Consider the following 25,923-nt stretch of genomic DNA (forward strand, 5'->3'; position numbering starts at 1 on the left):
TTTCAGTCCCCTGGCTTCCTAGGTCACTTGGCTAGTTGAGCCACACTTTGAGAAGGGACAGGGTAGATGCTTCGTGTTTGACCAGGGATAGGGGCAGGAAAGTAAGCTGGGAAAGTGCTAGACAAGAAGGTTGGCAGATTCCCTGGCATCGGGTGGTGCAGAAGGGCAAGGGCTAGCGAGGCTCAAACAGTTCAAGACAATGGGAACTTGGAATTCTGAGTGGCCAGCCATGGATGGACACATGCCCTAACCACAGGATTATGTTGAGGGTAAAGAATGTGACCAAGAAGTGACCCTGCTGGGTCTAGGCAAAGGAAAAAACCTAGGGTGAGTTCACACTCATATGCACAACCTCCATGACACATACATGTGTAACCATACCTGTGTGCACTACTCACACACTCTACACTACCACACACATGCACAACAAATGCCTGGGGTCATAGGAGGCAACAGGGTATGTTTGGAGGGCTGGAAGGATTAAGTGAAGTTCATCTTTGGTGCCTCCTAGTCTGCAACCTCAGTCCTCCCCTCCCATGTGGAGCCTCTCCCTTCTTTCAGGCTCTAGAGTTCTCAGCTCCATTTCCCACTGATATAAGCTCTCAGAGACAGTCAACGCACCTATGGAGTCTTGGTCAAAAGAGACCAAAGTCAGAAGGCCTCAGTGCAAGCTGTTTTCTGATGAGCATCTTGGCAGTTTCCTTCCTCTGACATTGAAGTAGGGTAAGTCCTGCCTCATAGGCTTCCTGACAATCCAGAGATAAGGGAAGTAGACAAGTCTTAGACTTGGGTGCCACCCACGGGCTACAAATGGTTATGACCTCTGGGTTCTGCTCTCAGGTGATGACTATTGATACATACCTCTGCTTGTATGGATAAAGATCTATCCAGGGTCAGGACAGAGAGGGAAGTTGGTGGCATAGGTGACACTGTGGCTGAGGCCTCTGCATCTCAGTCTCAGGTGGGCAAGGAGGTCTGGGTCTTGACAGGGCTTCACAGGAGTAAGCAGAGGCCCATAACCAACCTTCCAGGGCTGTGGCCTTCTTCTAAGAGGGGAAGTGTCAATAGCAGGAAGGATGTATCTCCAGATGGTACATCCCCAGGGCAACATAGAGACATCCCCAAGTCCCAGGGCTAGAATTCCCCTCTCTTATCCTGCCCCTTCGTCTCCAGTGTCCTCTCTTCCAATGTTGTCTAATTCCCGGATTAGAACCCACTAGTGGCCTTCGACCTTGAACCCTAGAGGTACACAGGACCCCAGCCATCAGGCAGCTGCTGCAGGAACTACTGAAGAAGAATCTCTAATTCAACACTTGGCCCCAGCCTAAGGCCCTCCCCCAAAGTCATTCTTTGCACCTTTGTACCTCACCTGCCTCAAGCTTGATTCAAGCACTGTGTCTTCCAGGAAGCCCCCCTTTAATGCCACTCTGCCACCTTCCTCAGCAAAAGCCTGAACACCCAGAGCACTGGGAGACTGTGGCATAGATGCTGACAATGGCAGGAATGCTACAGAGACCTGTCTCAGCAGGGGCAGAAGATACACCTGGGGAAACCATACTCCATATTCCTTGATTTCAGTGGTGGTTACCTGGGAATTTGCTTTAGAAATTAATTGTCCTGTACATTTTTTATTCACGCAATTTTACCTTATGTCTGTTATATTTCACACATGCACACACAGTTAAGCAGAGAAATACATCTCAGTGAAGGGGCAAACCCCCAAAGCCATCTTTCTTTCACATGGAGCGGATGAGTGCCTGATCATAATCATGAAGCCCAAGACACAACTTCCATTGTGTTCATTGTGTCACCACAGCTGGCATGTAAGTTTCTGCTACCTTCTAGAAAGACTGCCAATTTTGGGAGAGAAAGGAAGATTCTAGAAGCAAGTAGGTGCTCACCGCGTGTTTGTGGAATGAATGGATGAGCTCTAGAATACATGTATACAAAACATTTCCAGACACACATGCTGGCATGGCACTGCCCTCCAGGTGATTGTTTATGTGGGTGCCTGCTCCCCATCTAAACTACAAGCCTCCCAAAGACAGGGAGCCACAGCTATTCTATAATCCAGCCTTGGGAGGGCAGTGTCTGGGCTGTCTGGGACCCTATTCTCTGCAGAGCTACTTCCCAGAGCCTGGGCGCAGCGACTTCAGGCGGAGGTAGATGCCATTCTTGGAGCGCAGGATCAGCTGGGGCATCTTGATGGGGGGCCGCAAGGGGTCCAGGGCGAACTCAAAGCGGAGCAAGCAGAGGGCCGTGACCACCTTCATCTCATTCATGGCAAACTGCTGCCCAATGCAGTTCCTACCGTGAGTAGCACAAGGTGGTATCAGGCTATGGGGTGTCCAGAGTGAGCAAATCCAGGGTTCTTAGCGGCCAACAAAAACCAATAACTGTTTGTGGATGAATAATTAGCTGACTGGTTGATTGACTTGGGGCTTAGGAAACAGATCTTGGGAGCACAGTGAGGGTTCCAGACTGAGTAGATTCACATTGGGAATTCCGGTCTGGGGGCCTTTCTTGGAATGACTCAGCCAGCCCACCACCTGCCAGGGACATGAATATGCTAATGGCAAGAAGAAGATCCCTGGAACTTACCTTACTTTAGGATCATCAAAAACCCAGTGGCAGCCCCCTTACCACAGAGTTTCCCAAATGATGCTTTCCCCACAACATCCTCCATTCTCCCCTCCCCAGTCTTGGGGGCCTGGGGATGTTGGGCCTCTCCTTACCTGGGCCCAGCAGAGAAGGGCATGAAGGCGAAGGGGTGGCATGTGGCCACGTTCTCAGGGGAAAAGCGTAGAGGGTCAAAGACTTGAGAGGACAAGCCTTGCTTAAATATCTGCCAGGCCCTGGGGAGGGTGATCTCCATAGCCTCCCACCCCATCTGACCTCCAGGCCCAGGGATGTGGTACCTCAGGGTCAGGCCATACTGTGCTGTTCCTATGGAGGGCATAGATGTGCAGAGAGATCAGGCTGCCTGTGGGCAGAGCAAAGGCCTGGTAGCTAGGTGGTCCTGAGATAGCCTCACCCACCTCATCACAGGGCCAGAATCCCCTAGTGTCCTTCTAACTGGGCACCAGCCCCTGCCTGAGCACTGCCAGTGATTGAGGGTTCATGACCACCCTCAAGACATCAAAGTGCTTTTGATGATCATCATATCTACTTCCTCTAGCCCCAGCACTGGACACAGCACCTAACACAGACATTTGTGGAACGGTGAGAGAAAAAAAGGAGGACTGAACCTACCTCACCGTGAGGTAGGACAGGCAAGGTCTATTACAACACTTTGTTCTTTCAAATAATTGAAGGAAGTTACTATTCATGACATTACGCTATTAATAGTACCATATACATCTACCATTCATTGGGTGCATGCTGTGTGCCAGATACAGAGTTAAATACTCCTTACAAAGCTACCACATACAGTTGTATAGGTTGTGTACCGCACATCATCATAGTCTATGTGAATGGTGCCTCCTGAAGTTGTTCAGGGCACAACCTACATGGTGGTACATGACAGCCCTGATAAATACTGTCTCTTTAATCCTGACAACAACTTGTCAGGCAAATACTCTTCTTGCCCCCATTTTACAAAAGAGGAAACAGAGGCTCGAGGTAGAGGATTTACCCATACATTGTAGAAACAGGATTTGGACCCAGGCCAAATGCAAAGCCTGAGCTCTTCCCCACTGGTGCAAAGATTTGACCAAAGGCACAGAGACTATCAGAGAAACATCCACAAGGACTCCAGTTCCACCCCCAAATCCACTCCAACTCACCTGCTAGTAGGGAGCGGCCATCCACAAAGTTGACAAACTTGCTGAGCTGGCGGTACACCTGGGGCAGGGTGGGTAGAGGCGGAAGCTCTCCTTGATGCACATGGTCAAGTAGGTCATCTTCCCCAGATCATCCCTGCCAGCAATACAACCAGACCTTTCTGGGGATGTGGAGCAAGGGGCTTCCACGGGAAGGCAGGCTCCAGCCCCACTTTCCCCTCTTAACCACCATCACACATCCAATAGTGAGAAGGACACAAGTGCTCCAAGTGCCCAGACCAGATTGGACATGGGGTAGCCACTCCAACCCAGAGGTTCTGGCTCCAGTTTTCCTTTTTTTTTTTCTTTTTTTCTGGCTCCATTTTTCTCCACCTCTCCCTCATCTTCGCTGCTAGGAAGGGAAGACATAGGACCCTAGAGCTGTATGTGCACCCAGCCATCAAGACAAAGTCACTCCTGTGTCTCTTAAGGCCCCACAGAATACCACAAGGAATAATTCTTTAGGTTCCATTTGGTCTCCCCTGTGGAACTGAGGTAGAAAAAAACAGGGGCTGATACACATTGGTTCAATGAACTAATAAGTGCATAAACAACAACAAGCTCAGGTAAAAAACAAAAATTATGTTTCTTTTTTCCCCTTTGCCACCAGGAAGCTCAGTCCCAAATGTGGTCCAATCATGACTATTGAGCAGCACTTTATTACAGAGCCCCAAACCCTAGGGCTTTTCCACCTGGTCTTCATTTTTTTTTTTTTTTTTTTAGATATACTTGACTTTATTAAAACTGGGAACTTGTATTCATCAAAAGACACCTTAGAGGGATGCCTGGGTGGCTCAGTTGGTTAAGCATCTGCCTTCGGTTCACGTCGTGATCCCAGGATCGAGCCCCACATTAGGCTCCCTGCTCAGCAGGGAGTCTGCTTCCCCCTCTCCCTCTGCCTCTCCTGCGCCTTGTGCTCTCTCTTTCTCTCTCTCACTCGCTCAGTTCTCTCAAAAATAAATAAATAAAATCTTCAAAAATAAAAAAAAGACACCTTAGAGGAGATGAAATGGCAGGTTACAAATTGGGAGAAGAGATTTTCAATTAGCATTAACAAACAAAATATTATATACCAGGACTCATTCTTTCCTTTGTGTTTTACTGTAGTATTGAGTAAGTGTCCTTGAAGTTGCTTCAAGTTCTAGATGAAATGAAGTGAAAATAACATAGATAAATATTTTAACACCCCGCCTCCCGGCGGTGTTCCTCTTGTTACCTAATCTGGAATGCTCATTTCTCTCTTCCTTTGCTTATCTGAGTTTCACCCCTCCTTGGAAAGCCAGCTCAAGCTCCACCCCTTCTGAGTCCTCTGCTCTCAACACAGGGCTTCTCAGTATTACTCCATTCTGTGTTTTTTTTCTAGATTTTTGGTTAGTGAGTTTGTCTTTCTAAAAACATCCCAAGGGCAGGCAGCACCTTAGCTCCTTCTCCTCCTCTCCCCACACACGACCCCAGAAGCACTGGCAGTTGGCTGGACACACTGCGAGGTTTCCAACATCTGGCCAATAAAGATGGGTGGTGGAATCAAAATACCATCCACTTTTTTCAAAGAAATGGAACAAATAATCCTAAAATTTGTATGGAACCAGAAAAGACCCCGCATAGCCAGAGGAATGTTGAAAAAGAAAAGCAAAGCTGGCGGCATCACAATTCCGGACTTCCAGCTCTACTACAAAGCTGTCATCATCAAGACAGTATGGTACTGGCACAAAAACAGGCACATAGATCAATGGAACAGAATAGAGAGCCCAGAAATGGACCCTCAACTCTATGGTCAACTAATCTTTGACAAAGCAGGAAAGAATGTCCAATGGAAAAAAGACAGTCTCTTCAACAAATGGTGTTGGGAAAATTGGACAGCCACATGCAGAAGAATGAAACTCGACCATTTCCTTACACCACACACAAAAATAGACTCCAAATGGTTGAAAGACCTCAATGTGAGACAGGAGTCCATCAAAATCCTAAAGGAGAACACAGGCAGCAACCTCTTCGACCTCAGCCGCAGCAACTTCTTCCTAGAAACATTGCCAAAGGCAAGGGAAGCAAGGGCAAAAATGAACTATTGGGACTTCATCAAGATAAAAAGCTTTTGCAAAGCAAAGGAAACAGTCAACAAAACCAAAAGACAACTGACAGAATGGGAGAAGATATTTGCAAATGACATATCAGATAAAGGGCTAGTATCCAAAATCTATAAAGAACTCATCAAACTCAACACCAAAAGAACAAAGAATCCAATCAAGAAATGGGCAGAAGACATGAACAGACATTTTTCCAAAGAAGACATCCAAATGGCCAACAGACACATGAAAAAGTGTTCAATATCGCTCGGCATCAGGGAAATCCAAATCAAAACCTCAATGAGATACCACCTCACACCAGTCAGAATGGCTAAAATTAACAAGTCAGGAAATGACAGATGTTGGCGGGGATGCGGAGAAAGGGGAACCCTCCTACACTGTTGGTGGGAATGCAAGCTGGTGCAGCCACTCTGGAAAACAGTATGGAGGTTCCTCAAAACGTTGAAAATAGAGCTACCATATGATCCAGCAATTGCACTACTGGGTATTTACCCCAAAGATACAAAAGTAGGGATCCGAAAGGTTACGTGCACCCCGATGTTTATAGCAGCAATGTCCACAATAGCCAAACTGTGGAAAGAGCCAAGATGTCCATCGACAGATGAATGGATAAAGAAGAAGTGGTATATATATACAATGGAATATTATGCAGCCATCAAAAGGAATGAGATCTTGCCAATTGCAATGACGTGGATGGAACTGGAGGGTATTATGCTGAGCGAAATAAGTCAAACAGAGAAAGACATGTATCATATGACCTCACTGATATGAGGAATTCTTAATCTCAGGAAACAAACCGAGGGTTGCTGGAGGGGGGGGTGGGGTGGGAGGGATGGGGTGACTAGGTGATGGACACTGGGGAGGGTATGTGCTCTGGTAAGCACTGTGAATTGTGCAAGACTGTTGAATCTCAGATCTGTACCTCTGAAACAAATAATGCAATATATGTTAAGAAAGAAAAAAAGAAGAAGAAGAATATAGGAGGGGAAGAATGAAGGGGGGGAAATCGGAGGGGGAGAAGAACCATGAGAGACGATGGACCCTGAAAAACAAACTGAGGGTTCTAGAGGGGAGGGGGGTGGGAGGATGGGTTAGCCTGGTGATGGGTATTGAGGAGGGCACGTTCTGCATGGAGCACTGGGTGTTATGCACAAACAATGAATCATGGAACACTATATCTAAAACTAATGATGTAATGTATGGGGATTAACATAACAATAAAAAAATTAAAAAAAAAAAAAGATGGGTGGTGGAGACATCAGATCTCAGATCCTGAAATTAAAGGTCAGTCTCCCTTAGGTGAATCCAAAATCTCTCGCATCAACTGAGCATTTTCTGTGCTGTGTTGTGTACCTAACCCTATGCTGGAGGGTAACACAGGAGCCAGAGAGAGAGGTCAGGTGCGTGACGGGAGGCCAAGGCCTGAGGGGAGGAGGTAGGGAAAGAAGGGCCCGCGGGAGAGTCCCAGAGATCAAGCACGCTCCCGAGAGATCAGCATCAGTAGGTGTCATGTCAATGAGTTCAAGTTTGAACCAAGAAACAGAGAACAATCGAAAGATTTTAAGTGATGGAGTTTGGAAAACAGCCTTTTCTTCTTCACCAGAGGAGTCTAGATGCGGCACAGGGCCATCCATAGGCAGGTGGGACAGGGGGTAGGGGTAGGGTCAGCTCCCCAGGTATCCCAGCTATATTCTTTTTTTTTTTTTAAGATGTTATTTATTTATTTGACAGAGAGAGAGATAGTGAGAGCAGGAACACAAGCAGGGGGAGTGGGAGAGGGAAAAGCAGGCTTCCTGCGGAGCAGGGAGCCCGATGTGGGGCTCGATCCCAGGACCCTGGGATCATGACCTGAGCCGAAGGCAGACGCCTAACGACTGAGCCACACAGGCGCCCCTCCCAGCTATATTCTTGCCCAATTCCCTCCTCTCTCTCTCTCTCCCACTGCCCACTGTTCCATCTAGCAACCCAGAAGGGCAGTCAGGTTCTACCAGCAGAGGAAGTCAACACACAAAAAGGTCACAGATCACTTGGGCAGAGGGATCAGGGAAGGTTTCCTGGAGTAGGAGGCATCCAAGCTGTGCCTGGGAGGACAGACAGGAATCTGGGGGAGTCGCCCGGATTCCTATCTATGAGGTGTCAACAGGAGGCTGACACCTGAAAAGGGCTCCACTGTGGGAGAATGGGCTCAGGGGTGTATCCACAGAGGTCCCTCCAAAAGCCACAGCACTGGAGGGAACCAGACAACTGCCACCACCCTCACCTGGTTTCCAGGATGGCCCTGCATCACCCGAAGATGACACCGGGGAGCATAGGCACAGTGCATCCCTGGGACAGGGAAGAAGGACAGACTGGGCTTACCAGCAGCCTCGCTCACCGCTGGAAGGAATCCCGGTCCCCAAGGATCTCGCAGACCTCCTCCCAACAACGATGCTGGTGCTCGGGGTGCAGGGCCATGCAGTAGAGAAGCCAGCAGATGCCACTGGTGGTGGTGTCACATGAATGTGTCCACCTCAGCCCGGAGATCTGTGTCTGACAACTTGATCCCATTTTCATCCTGGGTTAGGGAAGGCATGATGGGACAGCCCAAGGCATTTGAGATAGGTACCAAGAAGACCTCATAACATGAACGTCCAAAGGAGGGAAGGAAAGCTCCTTTTCAGGCTGGGGTTTGAGACCTTCCCCAGATTCCTATCTGTCCTCCCAGGCACAGCTTGGATGCCTCCTACTGCAGGAACCCTTCCCTGATCCCTCTGCCCAAGCGACCTGTGACCTTACCCAGCCCTAACTGTCAGTTCTGCTCAGAATGCCACCTGGCAGAGGTGAGGTCTTTATCAAAGTCTACCTCCTGTCTCCTCCACTAGATTATAAATATCTGGACGGCAAAGCCAGGTCTTTCTCATCTTCTGCATGGGAACTAACACAGGATAGGGGTTAGTGAGTTTGGAGAGTGGATGAATAAAGGAATGAATGAATGAATGAATGAATGACATCTAAGATTCTAAGATTCTTCAGTCTTAGAAGTCTAGAATTGGTGGGCACCTGGGTGGCTCAGTCGGTTGATTTGGGCTCGGGTCATGATCTCAGGGTGGTGAGATGGAACCTGCATCCCGCTCTGTGCTGGGCGTAGAGCCTGCTTAGGATTCTTTCTCTCCCTCTCCCTCTGCCCCTCCCCCACCCACCCTCCTCTCCCTCTCTAAGAAAAAGAAAAACAGAAGTCTAGAATTGGTCTTTAGGACTTCTAGCATGTGACCTGGCCTCCCACATCTTGCCCCAGTGCCACAGCCAGCCACAACCTGCACCTTGCCATCTCTGAGCCTTTGTTGATGTGCTTTGTCAAAGACAAGGGGCAGGTCCTATTTGCTGGGGGAAAAGGAGGGAAATGCTTAACAGCCCCTGCTGCTGTCCAGTGAGCCCTGTCCCAGGAAAATGGTCTGAAGAACCTTCTGGGACAAGTTCTCAGGTGGGGGTGGCCAACTGTGTCCTCACTCACCTGAGCCCCCAGAAGAATGTCCAGGAAGTCCAGGTGTCTCCGGCTCTGGATCTTCTGCTGCTCTTTCTCATCCTGCAGGGCTGCCTTTCATTCCTTGATGACCTGGTCTGGGCCAGGAGCACAGAGTGTCATTGCCTGGGGACCCATCCTCTACCCAAAGGGGGACAGAGATCCTGCAATGGCAGAGGTCCCAGAGGGGCCTGAAGGGACTAGACTGGACCCTGGGCTTCCTGTGGGTGGGCCCTGCGGGAAAGGCCCACCTGTGTGGTCATGGGCTGCCTGGCAGGCCCGCAGGAAACAGCGACCATGTGGGGTGAACCAGTAGATGAAGTCGTTCTGGTACTGGGAGGACTCAATGCGCTGCTGCATAAGCAGAGTGAGGTCACTGACGGCCGAGTAGTATCTACTGTCCCTACACAGCAGAAAAGCAGGGAGGAGGGCTCAGACCCTGACCCACAGCAGAGCCTGGGGCTCTCCTCAACCACAGTGCTTCCTGCCCTCCCTCTCCCTGCCATTAAGCCTCCCCACTAAAGGCAGAATTTGTCTCCCCACCATGGGCAAGGCCCAGCTCCCCCCACCCCCCGCCCAAGCTGGGGCTCCCTAGGGCAGGACCCCATATCCTCTCAGACCAGGGCCCTGGAGTCCTGCCCACTCTCCTCTGAGCTGGCCTGGGTAGAGACGGTGGTCAGCCCCGAGCACCCCCTGACCTGTGGCCCGGACCGCTGTCTCCTTTGCCAAAGGTGCACTTCGTGAGTGAGTCCAGTGCCATGTGGCCCACATCACAGAAGATGTCAAAGCTCTTATCCTCACGAGCCTTTTCCTCCCACTTGTCCTGGAGCCCAGAGATGGAGGGTAATGTCAGGGGGTCAGCTGGGCACTGAACCCCTGCCCTCAAGGACCAACAACCTGTCCTTTCCCCCATGCACCAAGTCCCTGGCCTGGCCTCCATCCCGCTGGAATGTGGGGGTAAGGGCTTCAGGCTAGGGTGGGCCAGGAGGCAGGCCCACACAGCACACACAGACACTGAGCCAGGCAGCCTACCTAAGGGAAGAGGAGAGCTGAGAGGTGGGGATCTCCCCAGCCCAGCCTGTGCATGATCAGGCCTGCAGGGATGCTGGGGAGGAGTTTTCTGCAAGGGGAATGACTAGCCTGGGTAACTTCTGGGGATGATCCAGACCTGAGACTCAGAGCCTGACCCCTGACCTTTGGCATCCCTTTCAGAGCTGAGTTGCTAATGACATTATTTTAGGCAGTTGTGGTAGGCAGAGAATGAGGAGGAAACACTTTTCAGATGTGAAGACCTTCCTAATATTCTCAAATATAGGCCTCCCTCCAGTCTGCCACAGGAGGAGCCTTACTGGGGCCTCACAGGGGCCTTTGACCTAGGAAGAGGGAGGCCTGGGTCTCCCAGTAAACATAAGGGCAGGCCTGCCCGGCCACTTGGAGCCTCAGCACCTGGTGTCGGGCGCAGCAAGGCTTGGCACTGCGACTGCAGGCAGAACGGGGCCTCAAACTTAGCAAATCTCCTCATGGCCCTTCCCCAGGGCGAACTGGAGGTGGGAGGGGGTGGTGCAGCAGCTCAGCCTCCAGGAGCCTGGCACTGGGAGCTCACCAGCATAGCGTGCGTGGAGTTGGCGAACACAGCCACGTAGGGTTTCAGCACATCGTAGTGGAAGCCAGGTGTGGGCAGCTTGCGGTGCTGATACCACTTGGGCCTCTGGAGCACCAGTAGGCCTTTCCCTGGGGAAGAGATGGCAGAGGGAAAGCTGGTCAGTGCACACAGTCCTGCCCCACCCCTGGCAGCCTGGGGCGCCCACCCCAGTCCTCCTTGCCCCGTCGCACATCCCAACCCAGCTCTGCCTTCCAGCCACCCAGCCTCGCAGCCTCTGGTGACACCAGCCTTGGCCCTACCACCGCTCCCCGCCTCAGGCTTTTGCCTGGCCCACACCACCAATACAATCTCCTGGGATCCCACCCAGCGCCGCCGATTCCAGAAAGCTCTTCCTCATACTCACGTATCTTCCAGAGCCCTGGCTCTGCCTTTCCAGGGAAGAAGGTATACCCAGGAGGAGAAGGTACCTGAACCCCACTTCCCCAGCCAGCTGGGAGCTCTCTTACTTCTTCCCCTGTCTCCCCACAGGGCAGCTAAGCTTAGGGGGGGCACTTGGGGGCCAGGTGGTCCCATATGAGATAACAGACTGAGGGAGCACAAGGCAGAGAGAGAAGGGACAGGGAAGGATCCTGGTAATCTGGCACCAAGGGCAGGGAAGGCAGGTGTCCACTCACCAATCCACTGGAGGAAGAAGTCATACACATCCGCAGCCTTAGGATCTGTTAGAGAAAGAGAAGATCGGGTCATGCAGAAACAAGCAGATGCCCAGAGGAGGCTTATTGATCAATAGGATCAATAGGACTTCAGCTGCCCAGACTTAAGGTGCAGGCCCCAGGATTCCTACCCACTTGGAACCCTGAGCCCTTTGCTCTCAGGAAGCCCCACCATCTCCTGGGAGTCCTCATCCCCTCGGCTGTACACAGCTTTGGCATAGTCGGGCTCAGAGATGTTCAGGAAGCCAAGGAACTGTCCAAGCCAGAGTGGGTGGGCATAAGGGAACTGGTGGGCCCAGGATACCACCTTGTCCAGGCTCCCTGTCTGCTGGATCTGAAACGGTGACAGAAGACCAGGATACTCAGGAACACACTGTCACCAGCCAGGCCCTAGGTTCCTGAGCAAGGAAGGCAGGGGGCTGCCCAGACAGACCCTGGGAGCATCCTTCCCTCCGACATCCCTCTCCCAGCCAGTCACAGTCCTACACGTCTCTGGGGTCAGTCCCCTCTCCAGCCCCAGAGACACCACTATAAGTCCAAGCCACCCTCTTGCTGTACCTGGGTGAGCTCAACAACCACAAGCTGGCCAACCTGCTTCCATCTGGTTCCTGTAATCAGCCCTCTATCTATGCTGCTCTGAGAAAGAGATTTCTTTTGGCATTAAAGCTGTTTTCATGAGAGTGGTAACACCAGCTTGCTGTGCAATGCAGAAATCTGCTCAATTCTGCCCCTGTTATGTCATTGGACACATTTTTCTTGAGGACCTATTATGTGCAGGGTACTGTCTAGATGTCTCAGGTCATGAGACAGACCTGGTCCTACCCTTTCCATGGGGCAGACCAATTATATTCAACTAAACAATCAAGGAGTGTGAATACACCCAGTAGTTAGTGCTAAGAAGGAAGCAGACAGTGTTATGAGAGAGACTAGCAGGGAGAATCTGCTTAGAGAGGGAGATCGGGGATGGCCCCTGGTTGGAGAGGACATTCAAGGTGAAACCCGGAAGATGACAAGCAGCTGGTGGTGCATACAGCAAGGGACAGCATTCCCGGTAAAGCAAACAACAAGCACCAAAGCTCTGGGGCAGGAAAAAGTAGTGGTGTCATCCAGAAGCTGCCACCTGGTGGGACGGTGGCCTGAGATGAGGCTGGAGATCATCCAGAGGGTAGTGTGTGCTCTTTGGTAGGTTTTCTCACCACATCTACTCACCCAGCGGTGTTTTCTGTAAATGGAGTATACAATAAATACTTTTATGAAACCTGTTTTTTTCATTTAATGTGTCTTGTCCTTTTTTTCAAACTAGTGCATTTAACTGCTCCTCGATATTTTTAATTACTTTAATTGCACAGTATTCCACTGTAGTGATGTACCATTATTTATTTACCCATTTTCCCCTATTCAGAGGGAGTCTTTCAGAGATACACTTAAAACCCGTCCGTGGCTTTCCCATCAGCCTCAGAATAAGGTCTGAGCTCTGGAGTTTATGAGGAGGTAGAGTCATGACTGATACGAGAGCTGGGATGTGAACCCAGGAAAGCTGACTTCACAGCCTGCAATCTTTGGAGCTTGGAAGATCTGCATTTGAATATTGATTTCCTCTATTTTTCAGATGTGTGAACTTGGACAAGATCTTTAGGCTCTCTGAATCTTACTCTTCTCATCTGTAAAATGGGGATGATAACTTACCTTATAAGATTATTTTGACATTAATTAAATCATGCAGGGCATGTGTTATTAGTTGAGGTCACGTGGCATTTAAAGCCCTTCACTGATATATTGTATGGGAGGGCTTGGCACTGGATCCTGCACAAGGTAAGCCCTTGACTCGAAGTTCCCTCCCCTTCTAGTTTACCTTTCCCCAACATCTTCCTCCTCCCTGCATCTCCTGCCATATCCTACTCCCAAATGCCCCCAAACTGCACTAAAGAATTCGCTCTGAACATTCCCTAAGATACTTCCACCTCTGGGTAAAGGACCTAACCTTGTCCCAAGTCACATGGGAAGCTGAGCTTGGGTTATACCCCCCATCTCTGTTCCTCTGGAAACCTGGTAAGTGCATGTGGCCTTCTCCGTTAGTGTCCACTCTGCTTTCTGGGGCCACCTGGGCTCCCACTGACTGGGGAAGTCCTGGGATTCCCCGGATCTGCTCCCCTCTAGGATGGACATCCGTAGGTGCCCGTGGGTGCTCTAGTCTCAGTCCTCCCTTACGCCACCTTGTGGGCACTGCCCCTCCCCACAAAACTGAGCAGCACTCAGGGTGTGCATAAGCCCCAGCAAGTGTCAAGGGCCGCAAAGCTGTGTATTCAAAGCTAAAGCGTTAGGAGCAACTACCTGGAAGAACCAACAACAATTGAGATGAGGCAGCATCTCTGAAATAACCATAAAAAATCTGTTTAAAAAAATGGGCTCCCTTTACACAAACTATTGGGTAAAGCAGAGAGCCATTGGGAGCCTAGAGGGAGCCACTGGGAGCTCCAAGGGGTAGACAGGTGATTCCCCCCCCAATCCTAGTGACAAACAGGCAACTTCATTCTCCATCCTCCCTTTCAGAGACAAGTGTACTACCACAAGTGTACATGTGAATACATGTGACTCAGAAGGGACCCCCTGGCTCAAGAGAAGGAGCAGAGGGACTTTGGGTAAGACTGACATGGGTCCCCATGACTCTCCTAGCCACCGCATATTGGCTAAGAAGTGATGGTGGGCCTTACCCTAAGTCACACAACCCTCACAAGTCCATGTCTTTCAGTTCCAAAGCCCATGCAATGCCCCCAACACCTCCCTATCTTCAGCACCAAGGATGAGCTCCAGCCCCAGGAATGACCAGGTTGTGGGAAGCTCAGGGAAGCATCCAGACACCTAAGAAGGCAGGAGGGCATGGGCCCAAGAAGTGCCCAAGTCCACAGGGATGCAGACATTGGTCCTCACCCCCATGAGTGGTTTTGCTGCCCTGAGTTGGATTTCCCAGGGATTCATTCATGCATTCAGTAAGTGGGCATGGAGTACCCACTCTCAGTGCCAGACCTGATGCTAGCTCCTGGGGGAACAGTAGTGAACCAGACAAAGTCCTGCCCTCCCCAAGCTCATATTCTAAGTGGGAGAAAGGAAATAAACAGGAATCAAATAATACATCAGCAATATAATTTCAGGTAGCAATAACTCTAGGGAAAAAAAAAAAGCAGGATAAGGGGCAGGGCTGCTACTATAGACAGGGATTTGGGAGGGTCAGGGAAAGCCTCTCTTTGGGGACATTTGAGCAGAGATCAGCAGAAACACCTTCTAGAAAGCCCCGTAACATTGGCCACTCTGCTCTCAAAAGCTGCTCTTTCCTCAACTGTCCCCTCTACCCCTCTGCTCCTTGCTCCCAGCAAATTACCCTTGCTCTACTTCATGGAGGAAACAGAAGCCATCAGATAAGAGGCCCCTAAAAGTGAACCATCAGACCTGAAGGACCACCTGCCCTGCACGCAGCCTCCCCACCTTCCCTCCTGTTCCAGTACAGTAGGTGCCCAGGGCCTGTCCAAAGCTAGTCCTTTTGGATTCCAAACTTCCCCTCGGGCACCTCACCCATAAGTCAGCCCCTCTCTCTCCCATATCACAGGCCCCATCCTCTCTACTGGCTCCTTCCCGTCTGCATTTAAAACATGCTCAAGTCTGTCTCACTAAATGAAACAAAACCTCCCTTGGTTCTGCCCCCTCCTCTAACTAACACCCCATTTTCCTCCTCCCTTCATAACTTCTCAAAAGAACTGTCTCATTGTTTCACTTCTTCCCTCCTCAGCCCCCACCTCTCCAGCACTGGTCTTGCTAATGTGACCAACACTCTCCTGGGGGTGAGCCCAGAGGCTTTCCAGCTGCTGTGACACAGTCAAGTCCCCCCTCTTCTTGAACTCTGTCCTACATGTCCTCCCACCTCTCTTGATACAGCTGCTTCTCATCCATTATTTGCAAATCAAAGACTGAGGTTCCCCCAGATCCAGCAGTGGGCCTCTTCTTATGCTGTGCCTTCTCCCGGGAGGCTCTCACCTACTCCCATGGCTTCCTTTGCCATCTACCTGAGACTTTCCAAAATTGACAGCACGTCCCAGTTTATCTTTCTCCTGAGCTCAGGAAACATGACCAGCCATCCCCTGGACATCTCTGCATGACACCCTCCTGGCCCCTCAGACCCAGCCTTTTCAAACACGAACACAGTGTGTCTTCCCCCCAAATCTGCCCTTCCTCACATATGTAGGAATGGAACTGCCATCCACCCTGACACCAGCCAGAAACATGGAATGGAGTTTTCCCCAGGATTTAGGGCAGAACCAAAGGGGATGCCCTGAGGAGGCTGCCTCTCTCCCCTGCAGGTCCACCAAGTGACTTTTACCCTGGAATCAACAAACCAGAACTAAGAAATCCAGATAGAGCAGTTCCTGGGAAACTCCCCAAATCCAGAACCCAAGGGTCCTGTGCCCAGACACACAAGTGCTGCCAGCCCTGAGCCTTTTCTTCTTGGGTCTCAGATCCCCACATTTTTACACTTAGACATAGAAATTCATTCCTCCTGGTTACCATCCAGTCTTGTGGCTAGACGAGTCCTTTTCTCTCTTTTGGTGAATTTTCCAAATTTTTCTCTGATCCAGCTGTGTTGATACCACAGTTTAACAAAGCTCCCAGGGCTCTCCTGTGGCCCCCTTTCCTAGTGCATGCAGGGCACCTCACTGACACCCTTACATCTGCCTGCCTCTCCCATGCCAACAATGCCAGGACAGCCTGCCCTACCTCCTACTCCTCCCCACCTCACTGTTCACTCCACTAACATCTGCTTGGATGGCTTCCTCAGCCCTGTCCTGCTCTATCTACCTCCTATTTGGCCTCTGCCAACCTAGCCACCATCCCAAAGCCAATGTGATCTTTCTACCCCACAAATCTGAGCTTGTCAGTCCCTGGCTTGAATCCCTTCAATGTTTCCCCATTGCACTCAGAATAAAGACTTTCGACATGGCCTACAAGGTCCTATGTGATCTGCCGCACCTTCTTCTAGCTTTGTCCTCTCCAGTCTGTTCTCCCCCTTACCACTCCAGAAGTATAGAGCTATGAGCACAGTCATGTACTAGACCTTGAGAAACAAATATTTGTTGAACAAATTAAATTCCTGCGCACTTGACACTCTTCCCAGCCTCTGTGCCTCTGCACAGGTAGTGTCTTCCACTCTTCCTTCCTTACTTCCATGGACTACTGCAGCCAGATCTTTCGGGCTCACTTCAGCATCCCTTGCCTGGGCCCATGGGTCTGGAACACCGTGCTGTGTTATCCATCTCTCTTACAGACCGGCTCACTCTAGGGCTGGCTCTAGTCTTACTGCTTTATCCTCTGCCCTCAGAAGAGGGCCAGACTCAGGGTTGTTGATCAGCAAGTTGCTTGAGAAAAGACAAACCTAATCTGGCTCCCAGAGACTGGGTTAGTTTTGGTGGGAAGAAGAGGATGAAGGAAGCAAATGCCTCAGAGTGTTTTGCAGGAAGAATCCCTCTACAGGGATTTAACACCTGACATCCGTCTGGCAGTTTGCAAAGTACCTATCTATACTTTATCTTTTTCGATCCTCTTCTAACCCAACAAGGTAAAAATGCTTATCTCCATACTGTTGATGAGGAAAGGGAAGCACAGAGCAGAAGCATAGTTCCATCAAAGTCTACTGAATAGAAATGAGCCAGAGCCCCAGACCGCAAGCCAGGGTTCCTCACTCCACAGCACAAGGTCAAGGGAACTGTCCCAGCGATGAGCAGGGCCAGGCAAGAGGCCTATTCAGTCTCAGAAGATCACCTTTCCTGGGCTTGGAGCTGGCATTCTCCACTCCTCCCCTGACAGCAGTCCAGATTCTCAGGCCCCTCCCAACCTCAGGCCAATGACATGGCTGGGCACCTACTATGTGCAAAGTCCTCTCTGGGCCCCAGAGTAGAAGAAGGGGGACCCTGGAAGAATAAGACATGACTCCACCTCAAGGGGACACATTCTGAGAATTGAGGAGGATGATAGATAGATGCTTCCAGGGCCCCTAGACTGCAACCAGAGACAAGAAGGGAGAAGTTAATCCTGATGGACAGCTCTGCCCCACCCCCCCACCACCCTTCTTTTCCTATTCCCACCATCACTAGGCTAGGAATCAAACTTGCAGTCACTTTGTACAGACAGATCATGTGCTGCATGAAAAGGCACGAGTCTTGTGCCCAGCCTTGACTCAGTTCCTGAGCTACTATGTGGACATAAGCAGATACCTTACCTTTTCTGAACCTCATCTTTGTTTGGAAAAACAAGCCCTACCCCTACCCTCCCCATTTCTCAGGCTTAGGTGTGGATCTGACAGAGCAGAGGTGACAAAGCCTGGAGGAATACAGAGGTGTCAGGCCCCTTGTGGTTCCCCAGGAAACTTTTGTAGGCCCAAGAACAACCTCCCCTCCAGCCCTTGCCTGCTCTTCTCGGTGCCAAGGCTCTCCAGGTTCTTGTGTTAGAGCCAAGAAGCCAGAGTTAAGCTGTGTTCCAAGCCCTCTATACACTCTCAAGGTAGGGGGGAAGGGTATCTGTGGGAAGGAAGGCAGCCAGCTCTGACATGGGGTAGGGGAGCAAAATCCCTGTCCTAGAGAAGCCCATGGGCTGAGGACAAGCCTAGCTTTGGTGGAGGCAAGTAGTAGTGGAGGGATATGAGAGGCAAGGGATTGAAGGTCTCCCTAAATGCCTCTCACACTCTCATTAGGGTCAGATCTCAACCTTCCTGTGACCCTATTCTGTATTTAGCAAAGCTTCTCCTGACCCCTGCCCAGTCTTTCCACTTGTCTTCTCCTTCACTGCCTCCTTTATCAAGATCCCTCCCTACTCCCCAACTTTCACTGTTTGCTTCAGTGATGCCCACTCTGTGCCAGGCTTTGTGCTGGACCCTGAGGGTACTGGGATGATTCAGAGTAGACCTCCATCCTCCAGAGGTCATGGTCTAGTGAGCAAGATGAACAAGTAAACAGAAGATGACAACCCAATGGGACAAATACTGAGATACAGAGCATGGGGCTGATGCAAGATCCTGGATGCAAGCATCCCACCCAACCTGAAGCAGGAAAGGCCCTGGTGTCTGTTTTCCCCTATAGACAGTAGGCTCCTTGAGAGCAGGGTCTGGGTCTGATTCAGCTCCCTAACCCATCTTTTCCTTTCCTGGGTTTCTCCAGGATACGTGTAGGTTACTAAGTCATCCTGAGAGGGTAGTTATTTGTAGGGGCAAGATTAAGCCTGGGCAGTTCTCTCCTGGAGGTCAAGCTCATTCCCAGCATCAATCATGGAGGAGAGGCAATCCCCTAGACAGTGAAAGGGAAAAGGGTATTCGGGAGTAAGAGCCTTAGTCTCTGGCTTCTATACCTGGGTTCCCAAACCTAGATGCACAGCAAAACACTTGGAGAGGTTTTAAATTCAGTTTCCTATCTGAAAAACAAATACCATATGATTTCACTATGACTTCACCATATGAAATCTAAAAAAAAAAAGAGAGAGAGAGTGAGAGAAACTGACTCATAAACATAGAGAACAAACTACTAGTTTCCAGAGGGGAAGGGGAGTAGAGGAAGGGGCAAAATAGGTGAGGGAGATTAAGAGGTACAAACTTCCAGTTATAAAATAAATCAGTCATGCGGATGAAAAGTACAGCATAGAGAATATACTCAATAATATTATAATAACTTTGTATGGTGACGGATGATACCTACACTTAGTTCTAAAAAAATTTTTTTTAATTTAATGAAGGAAATTCTGCCATATGTGACAACATGGATAAACCTGGAAGGGAAAAAAATGTTTCATTAAAATAAATAAATAAATTCAGATCACTAGCTCCAATATGTTAATTAGAATCCCCAGGGACTGGGGACCAAGGAATCTGCTTCTCCCAGTTGATTCCAGTGCAGGTGTCCCTTGTCTTACGTTCAGAAAGCTCTTGGCTAGATCCCATGAAGGCAGGGAGCTGGAGGTGTTTCTGACAATGGGTGCTAAGGTGGTCCCCAGCACCCCAAGATAACGGGAGGTCAAGCCAGGATCTGAACCCAGGAAGATGACATGGCACTGAGCCAGCCTAGAGACATGGCAGAGAGAACCCCACCTTTGGGGGCACCAACCACTTAGATGATCCAGGGAGTGCTCTCAGGTAATAGCACTCATCTCTGCTCTCACTTTTATTTTCTTAAAATGAAAATCTTTATATCTCACAGAACAAAGAGGATGATGCTTAAGCTCTAAACAAGATAGCTTAGTTCTACTGGACTGTCTGGGAGGGAGGGGTTCCCCAATGCTATCACTGGGCCTTTAGCAGAACTTTGTCTGAATCTTGAGCCTAAGAAGTATGAGAAGGTATCAGTGGGCTACAAGTGCTCCCGCTCCCAGGGCTAGCTCAGAAGGCAGGAGTCAAGGGGGAGATCCAGTGGGAAAGCTGGATGGAAACTGTGGCCCTCAGGACATCAGGCCCCTGTCCAAGCATAAGGACCCCCTCCCTGGCCCCGGGGGGATTAGGCTGGATTCTCCGAAGGAAAGGAAGCTGTTTTCTTTCTCCAACCCTTCCTCCCTACATACCTCCTGAGCATGCCCGAAGAGCCAGTGGGTGGGGGGACCTGGGAAACTGTCCATAGCCCTGGCCAGCATCTGCCTCAACAGCAGACGGATGAGCTTGAAGAAGCCTAAGATCGAGATCAATCCAGCAGCCCACAGGCCCAGATGGGAAAGACTCAAGGAGAGCAAGACAGAAACCATGGCTGGAGTTGCAGCTACAAAGGCTCTGGCGTGCCTCCTGCCACCCTCTGGCTCCTTTATACTGTGGACACTGGCACCCCGGCCAGCCCCCACCCCCAGCCACACACTGCAGCTAGCAACAACCCAGGCTGGGCTGAGCTCCAAAGGACAGAGACAGCAGCCCCAAAAGTCACAAGCAACAGAGAGACAGCCTGGCTGACTCCTCCCAAAACTCAGCTGAACAGAAACCAAGTGGTGGGCTTCAAAGAAACCAGGCAATGGGTCTGCCTCCTTGGTTCCTTGGAGGAGAAAACAAAAGGCAATTCTGGGTGTAATCATCAGCATAATAATGCCCGCCTTTTTTTTTTTTAATTAAAAAAAATTTTTTTAAATTTAATTTTATTATGTTAGTCACCATACAGTACATCATTAGTTTTTGATGTAGTGTTCCATGATTCATTGTTTTCATTTAACACCCAGTCCTCCATGCAGTACGTGCCCTCCTTAATACCCATCACCGGGCTAACCCATCCCCCCACCCCCCTCCCCTCTAAAACCCTCAGTTTGTTTCTCGGAGTCCATAGTCTCTCATGGTTCGTCTCCCCCTCCGATTTCCACCCCCCCATTTTTCCCTTCCTTCTCCTAATGTTCTCCATGCTATTCCTTATGTTTCACAAATAAGTGAAAGCATATAATAATTGACTTTCTCTGCTTGACTTCTTTCACTTAGCATAATCTCCTCCAGTCCCATCCATGTTGATGTAAAAGTTGGGTATTCTGATGGCTTTCTGATGGCTGAGTAATATTTCATTGTATATATGGACCACATCTTCTTTATCCATTCATCTGTTGAAGGGCATCTCAGCTCTTTCCACAGTTTGGCTATTGCGGACATTGCTGCTATGAACATTGGGGTGCATAGGGCCCTTCTTTTCACTACATCTGTGTCTTTGGGGTAAATACCCAGTAGTGCAGTTGCTGAGTCATAGGGTAGCTCTATTTTTAATTTTTTGAGGAAACTCCACCCTGTTTTCCAAAGTGGCTGTACCAACTTGCATTCCCTCCAACAGTGTAAGAGGGTTCCCCTTTCTCCACAACCTCTCCAACATTTGTCGTTTCTTGCTTTGTCAATTTTTGCCATTCTAACTGGTGTAAGGTGGTATCTCAATGTGGTTTTGACTTGAATTTCCCTGATGGCTAATGATGATGAACATTTTTCATGTGTCTGTTAGCAATTTGTATGTTTTCTTTGGAGAAGTGTCTGTTCATGTCTTCTGCCCATTTTTTGACTTGATTATTTGTTTTTTGGGTGTTGAGTTTGAGAAGTTCTTTATAGATCTTGGATATCAGTCCTTTGTCTGTAGTGTCATTTGCAAATATCTTCTCCCATTCTGTGGGGTGCCTCTTTGTTTTGTTGACTGTTTCCTTTGCTGTGCAGAAGCTTTTTATCTTGATGAAGTCCCAAAAGTTCATTTTCACTTTTGTTTCACTTGCCTTTGGAGATGTATCTTGAAAGAAGTTGCTGTGGCCAATGTTGAAGAGGTTACTGCCTATGTTCTCCTCTAGGATTTTGATGGATTCCTGTCTCACATTGAGGTCTTTCATCCATTTTGAGTTCATCTTTGTGTATGGTGTTAGAGAATGGTTGAGTTTCATTCTTCTGCATGTGCTGTCCAATTTTCCCAGCACCATTTATTGAAGAGATTGTCTTTTTTCTATTGCATATTTTTCCTGCTTTGTCGAAGATTATTTGACCATAGAGTTGAGGGTCCATATCTGGGCTCTCTATTCTGTTCCAATGGTCTATATGTCTGTTTTTGTGCTAGTACCATGCTGTCTTGGTGATCACTGCTTTGTAATATAGCTTGAAATTGGGCAACGTGATGCCCCCAGCTTTTTCTTTTTCAATATTTGCTCGGAGATTTAGGGTATTTTCTGATTCCATGCAAATTTTAGGATTGTTTGTTCCAGCACTTTGAAAAATGTCTTTGGAATTTTGATCGGGATGGCATTGAAGATATAGATTGCTCTGGGCAGCATAGACATTTTAACAATGTTTATTCTTCCGATCCATGAGCATGGAATGTTTTTCCATCTTTTTGTGTCTTCTTCAACTTCTTTCATGAGTGTTCTGTAGCTCCCAGAGTATAGATCCTTCACCTCTTTGGTTAGGCTTTTTCCGAGGTATCTTATGGTTTTGGTGCTATTGTAAATGGAATCGTTTCTCTAATTTCTCTTTCTACTGTTGCATTGTTAGTGTATAAGAAAGCAACCGATATCTGTACATTGATTTGTATCCTGCCACATTACTGAATTGCTGTATGAGTTCTAGTAATTTGGGGGTGGAGTCTTTTGGATTTTCCACATAAAGTATCGTATCATCTGTGAAGAGAGAGAGTTTGACTTCTTCTTTGCCAATTTGAATACCTTTTATTTCTTTCTGTTTTCTGATTGCTGTTGCTAGGACTTCTAGTACTATGTTGAACAATAGTGGTGAGAGTGGACATCCTTGACGTATTCTCTCCTCTTATTAATGTGTTCTATCACACTGATTGATTTGTGAATGTTGAACCACCCTTGCATCCCGGGGATAAATCCCAAGTTGGTCATGGTGGATGATCCCTTTAATGTATTGTTGGATCATATTAGCTATGATTTTTTTGAGAATTTTGGAATCCATATTAATCAGGGACATCAGTCTGAAATTATCCTTTTTGATGGGGTCTTTGTCTTGTTTGGGGATTAAGGTAATGCTGGCTTCATAGAATGAGTCTGGAAGCTTTCCTTCTGTTTCTATTTTTTGAAACAGCTGCAGGAGAATAGGTATTATTTCTTCTTTGAATGTTTGGTATAATTCTCCAGAGAATCCATCAAGCCCTGGACTCTTGTTTTTTGGGAGGTTTTTGATCACTGCTTCAATATCGTTACTGGTTATTGGCCTATTCAGGTTGTCAATTTCTTCCTGTTTCAGTCTTGGTAGTTTATAGGTTTCCAGGAAGGCATCCATTTCTTCCAGGTTGCTTCATTTATTGGCATATAGTTGTTGATAATAATTTCTAATAATTGTTTCTATTTCCTTGGTGTTAGTTGTGATCTCTCCCCTTTCATTCATAATTTTATTAATTTGGGTCCTTCTCTTTTCTTTTGGATAAGTCTGGCCAGTGGTTTATCGACCTTATTAATTCTTTCAAAGAACCAGCTTTTAGTTTTGTTGATATGATCTACTGTGTTTCTGGTTTCTAATTCATTGATCTCTGCTCTAATCTAATCTAATTATTTCTCTTCTAATGCGTGGCTTAGGCATTGTTTCTTGCTTTTTCTCTAGTTCTTTAAGGTGTAAAGTTAGTTGGTGAATTCGGGATTTTTCTATTTTTTTGATTGAGGCTTGGATGGCTATATATTTCCCCCTTAGGACCGCCTTTGCCGTATCCCATAGGTTTTGGACCAATGTGTTTTCATTCTCATTGGTTTCCATGAATTGTTTAAGTTCTTTGATTTCCTGGTTGACCCAAACATTCTTGAGCAGAGTGGTCTTTAGCTTCCAAGTGTTTGAATTCCTTCGAAATTTTTTTCTTGTGATTGAGTTTCAGTTTTAAAGCATTATGGTCTGGGGAGCCTGGGTGGCTCAGTTGGTTAAGCGACTGCCTTCGGCTCAGGTCATGATCCTGGAGTCCCAGGATCGAGTCCCGCATCGGGCTCCCTGCTGTCAGCAGGGAGTCTGCTTCTCCCTCTGACCCTCCCCCCTCATGCTCTCTCTCTCTATCTCATTCTCTCTCTCAAATAAATAAATAAAATCTTTTTAAAAATTAAAAAAATTTAAAAAATAAAGCTTTATGGTCTGAGAATATGCAGGGAATAATCTCAATCTTTTGGTATCAGTTGAGACCTGATTTGTGACCCAGTATGTGATCTATTCTGGAGAAAGTTCTGTGTGTGCTCGAGAAGAATGAGTATTCTGTTCCTGTAGGGTGGAATGTTCTGTATATATCTATGAGGTCCATCTGGTCCAGTGTATCATTCAAAGCTCTTGTTTCTTTGTTGATTTTCTGCTTAGATGATCTGTCTATTACTGAGAGTGGAGTATTGAGGTCTCCTACAATTAACGTATTATTATCAATATGCCTCTTTATTTTGGTTAACAGTTGGCTTATGTAGTTGGCTGCTCCCATGTTGGGGGCATAGATATTTACAATTGTTAGATCTTCTTGTTGGATATACCCTTTAAGAATGATATAGTGTCCTTCTGTGTCTCTAACTACAGTCTTTAGCTTTAAATCTAATTTGTCTGTTATAAGAATTGATACCCCAGCTTTCTTTTGAGGTCTGTTGGCATGGAAGATGGATCTCCATCCCTTCACTTTCAGTCTGGATGTATCTTTAGGTTCAAAATGAGTCTCTTGTAGAAAACATATGGATGGGTCCTGTTTTTTTATCCAATCTACAAACCTGTGCTGTTTTATGGGAGCATTTAGGCCATTCACATTGAGAGTGATTATTGAAAGATATGAATTTATTATCATCATGTTGCCTGTGAAGTCCTTATTTCTATAGATTGTCTCTGTAAATTTCTTTTTTTTTAAGATTTTATTTATTTATTTAATTGACAGAGAGAGAGAGAGACAGCGAGAGAGGGAACACAAGCAGGGGGGAGAGGGAGAGGGAGAAGCAGGCTTCCCGCCAAGCACGGAGCCCGATGCAGGGCTCGTCCCCAGGACCCTGGAGTCATGACCTGATCCGAAGGCAGCCACTTAAACAACTGAGCCACCCAGGCGCCCCGAGTCTCTGTAAATTTCTGTTCTATAGCACTCTTGGGGTCTTTCTCCTTTTATAGGACCCCCCTTAATATTTCTTGCAGGGCCGGCTTAGTGGTCACATATTCTTTCAGTTTCTGCCGGTCTTGGAAGCTCTGCATTTCTCCATCCATTCTAAATGACAGCCTTGCCAGATAAAGTATTCTTGGCTTCATGTTCTTCTCATTTAGTACCCTGAATATGTCTTGCCAGCCCTTTCTGGCTTGCCAGGACTTTGTGGATAGGTCTGACGTTATTCTGATGTTCCTCCCTCTGTACATAAGGAATCTCTTCCCCCAAACTGCCCTTAAGATGGTTTCCTTGGTTCTAAGATTTGCGAGTTTTACTATTACATGCCGGGGCATTGGCCTGTTTTCCTTGATCTTGGGAGGGGTCCTCTCTGCCTCTAGGACATGAATGTTTGTTTCATTCCCTAGATTAGGGAAGTTCTCAGCTATGATTTGCTCAAATATATCTTCTAGTCCTCTCTCTCTCTCTCTCTCTCCATCCCAATAATTCTGACATTGGAACGTTTCATGGCGTCACTTATTTCTCTAATTCTGTTTTCATGGATTTTGAGTTGTTTCTCTGTGGCCTCCTCTTTTTCCTTCTTTTCTATCAATTGGTCTTCTAGATCACTAATTCGTTCTTCTGCCTCAATTACCCTAGCTGTT

The 25,923-nt window shown here is 48.1% G+C and overlaps 1 protein-coding gene across 1 annotated transcript; it reads right to left on the reverse strand.

The window, feature by feature from the left end:
* Positions 1–1,220: 1,220 nt before the first annotated feature.
* Positions 1,221–20,480, reverse strand: LOC118528922 (cytochrome P450 4B1). The gene is given in 14 exon segments (XM_078073194.1): positions 1,221–2,307; positions 2,736–2,836; positions 2,919–2,983; positions 3,786–3,851; positions 3,854–3,918; positions 8,280–8,399; positions 8,401–8,459; positions 9,396–9,502; positions 9,656–9,807; positions 10,103–10,227; positions 11,008–11,135; positions 11,682–11,728; positions 11,915–12,054; positions 20,304–20,480. Coding segments are annotated over 14 exon segments (1,536 nt in total). The 3' UTR covers positions 1,221–2,123.
* Positions 20,481–25,923: the final 5,443 nt, after the last annotated feature.

This window comes from Halichoerus grypus, chromosome 5, assembly GCF_964656455.1.
Source record: "Halichoerus grypus chromosome 5, mHalGry1.hap1.1, whole genome shotgun sequence".
Classification (NCBI taxonomy): Eukaryota; Metazoa; Chordata; class Mammalia; order Carnivora; family Phocidae; genus Halichoerus; species Halichoerus grypus.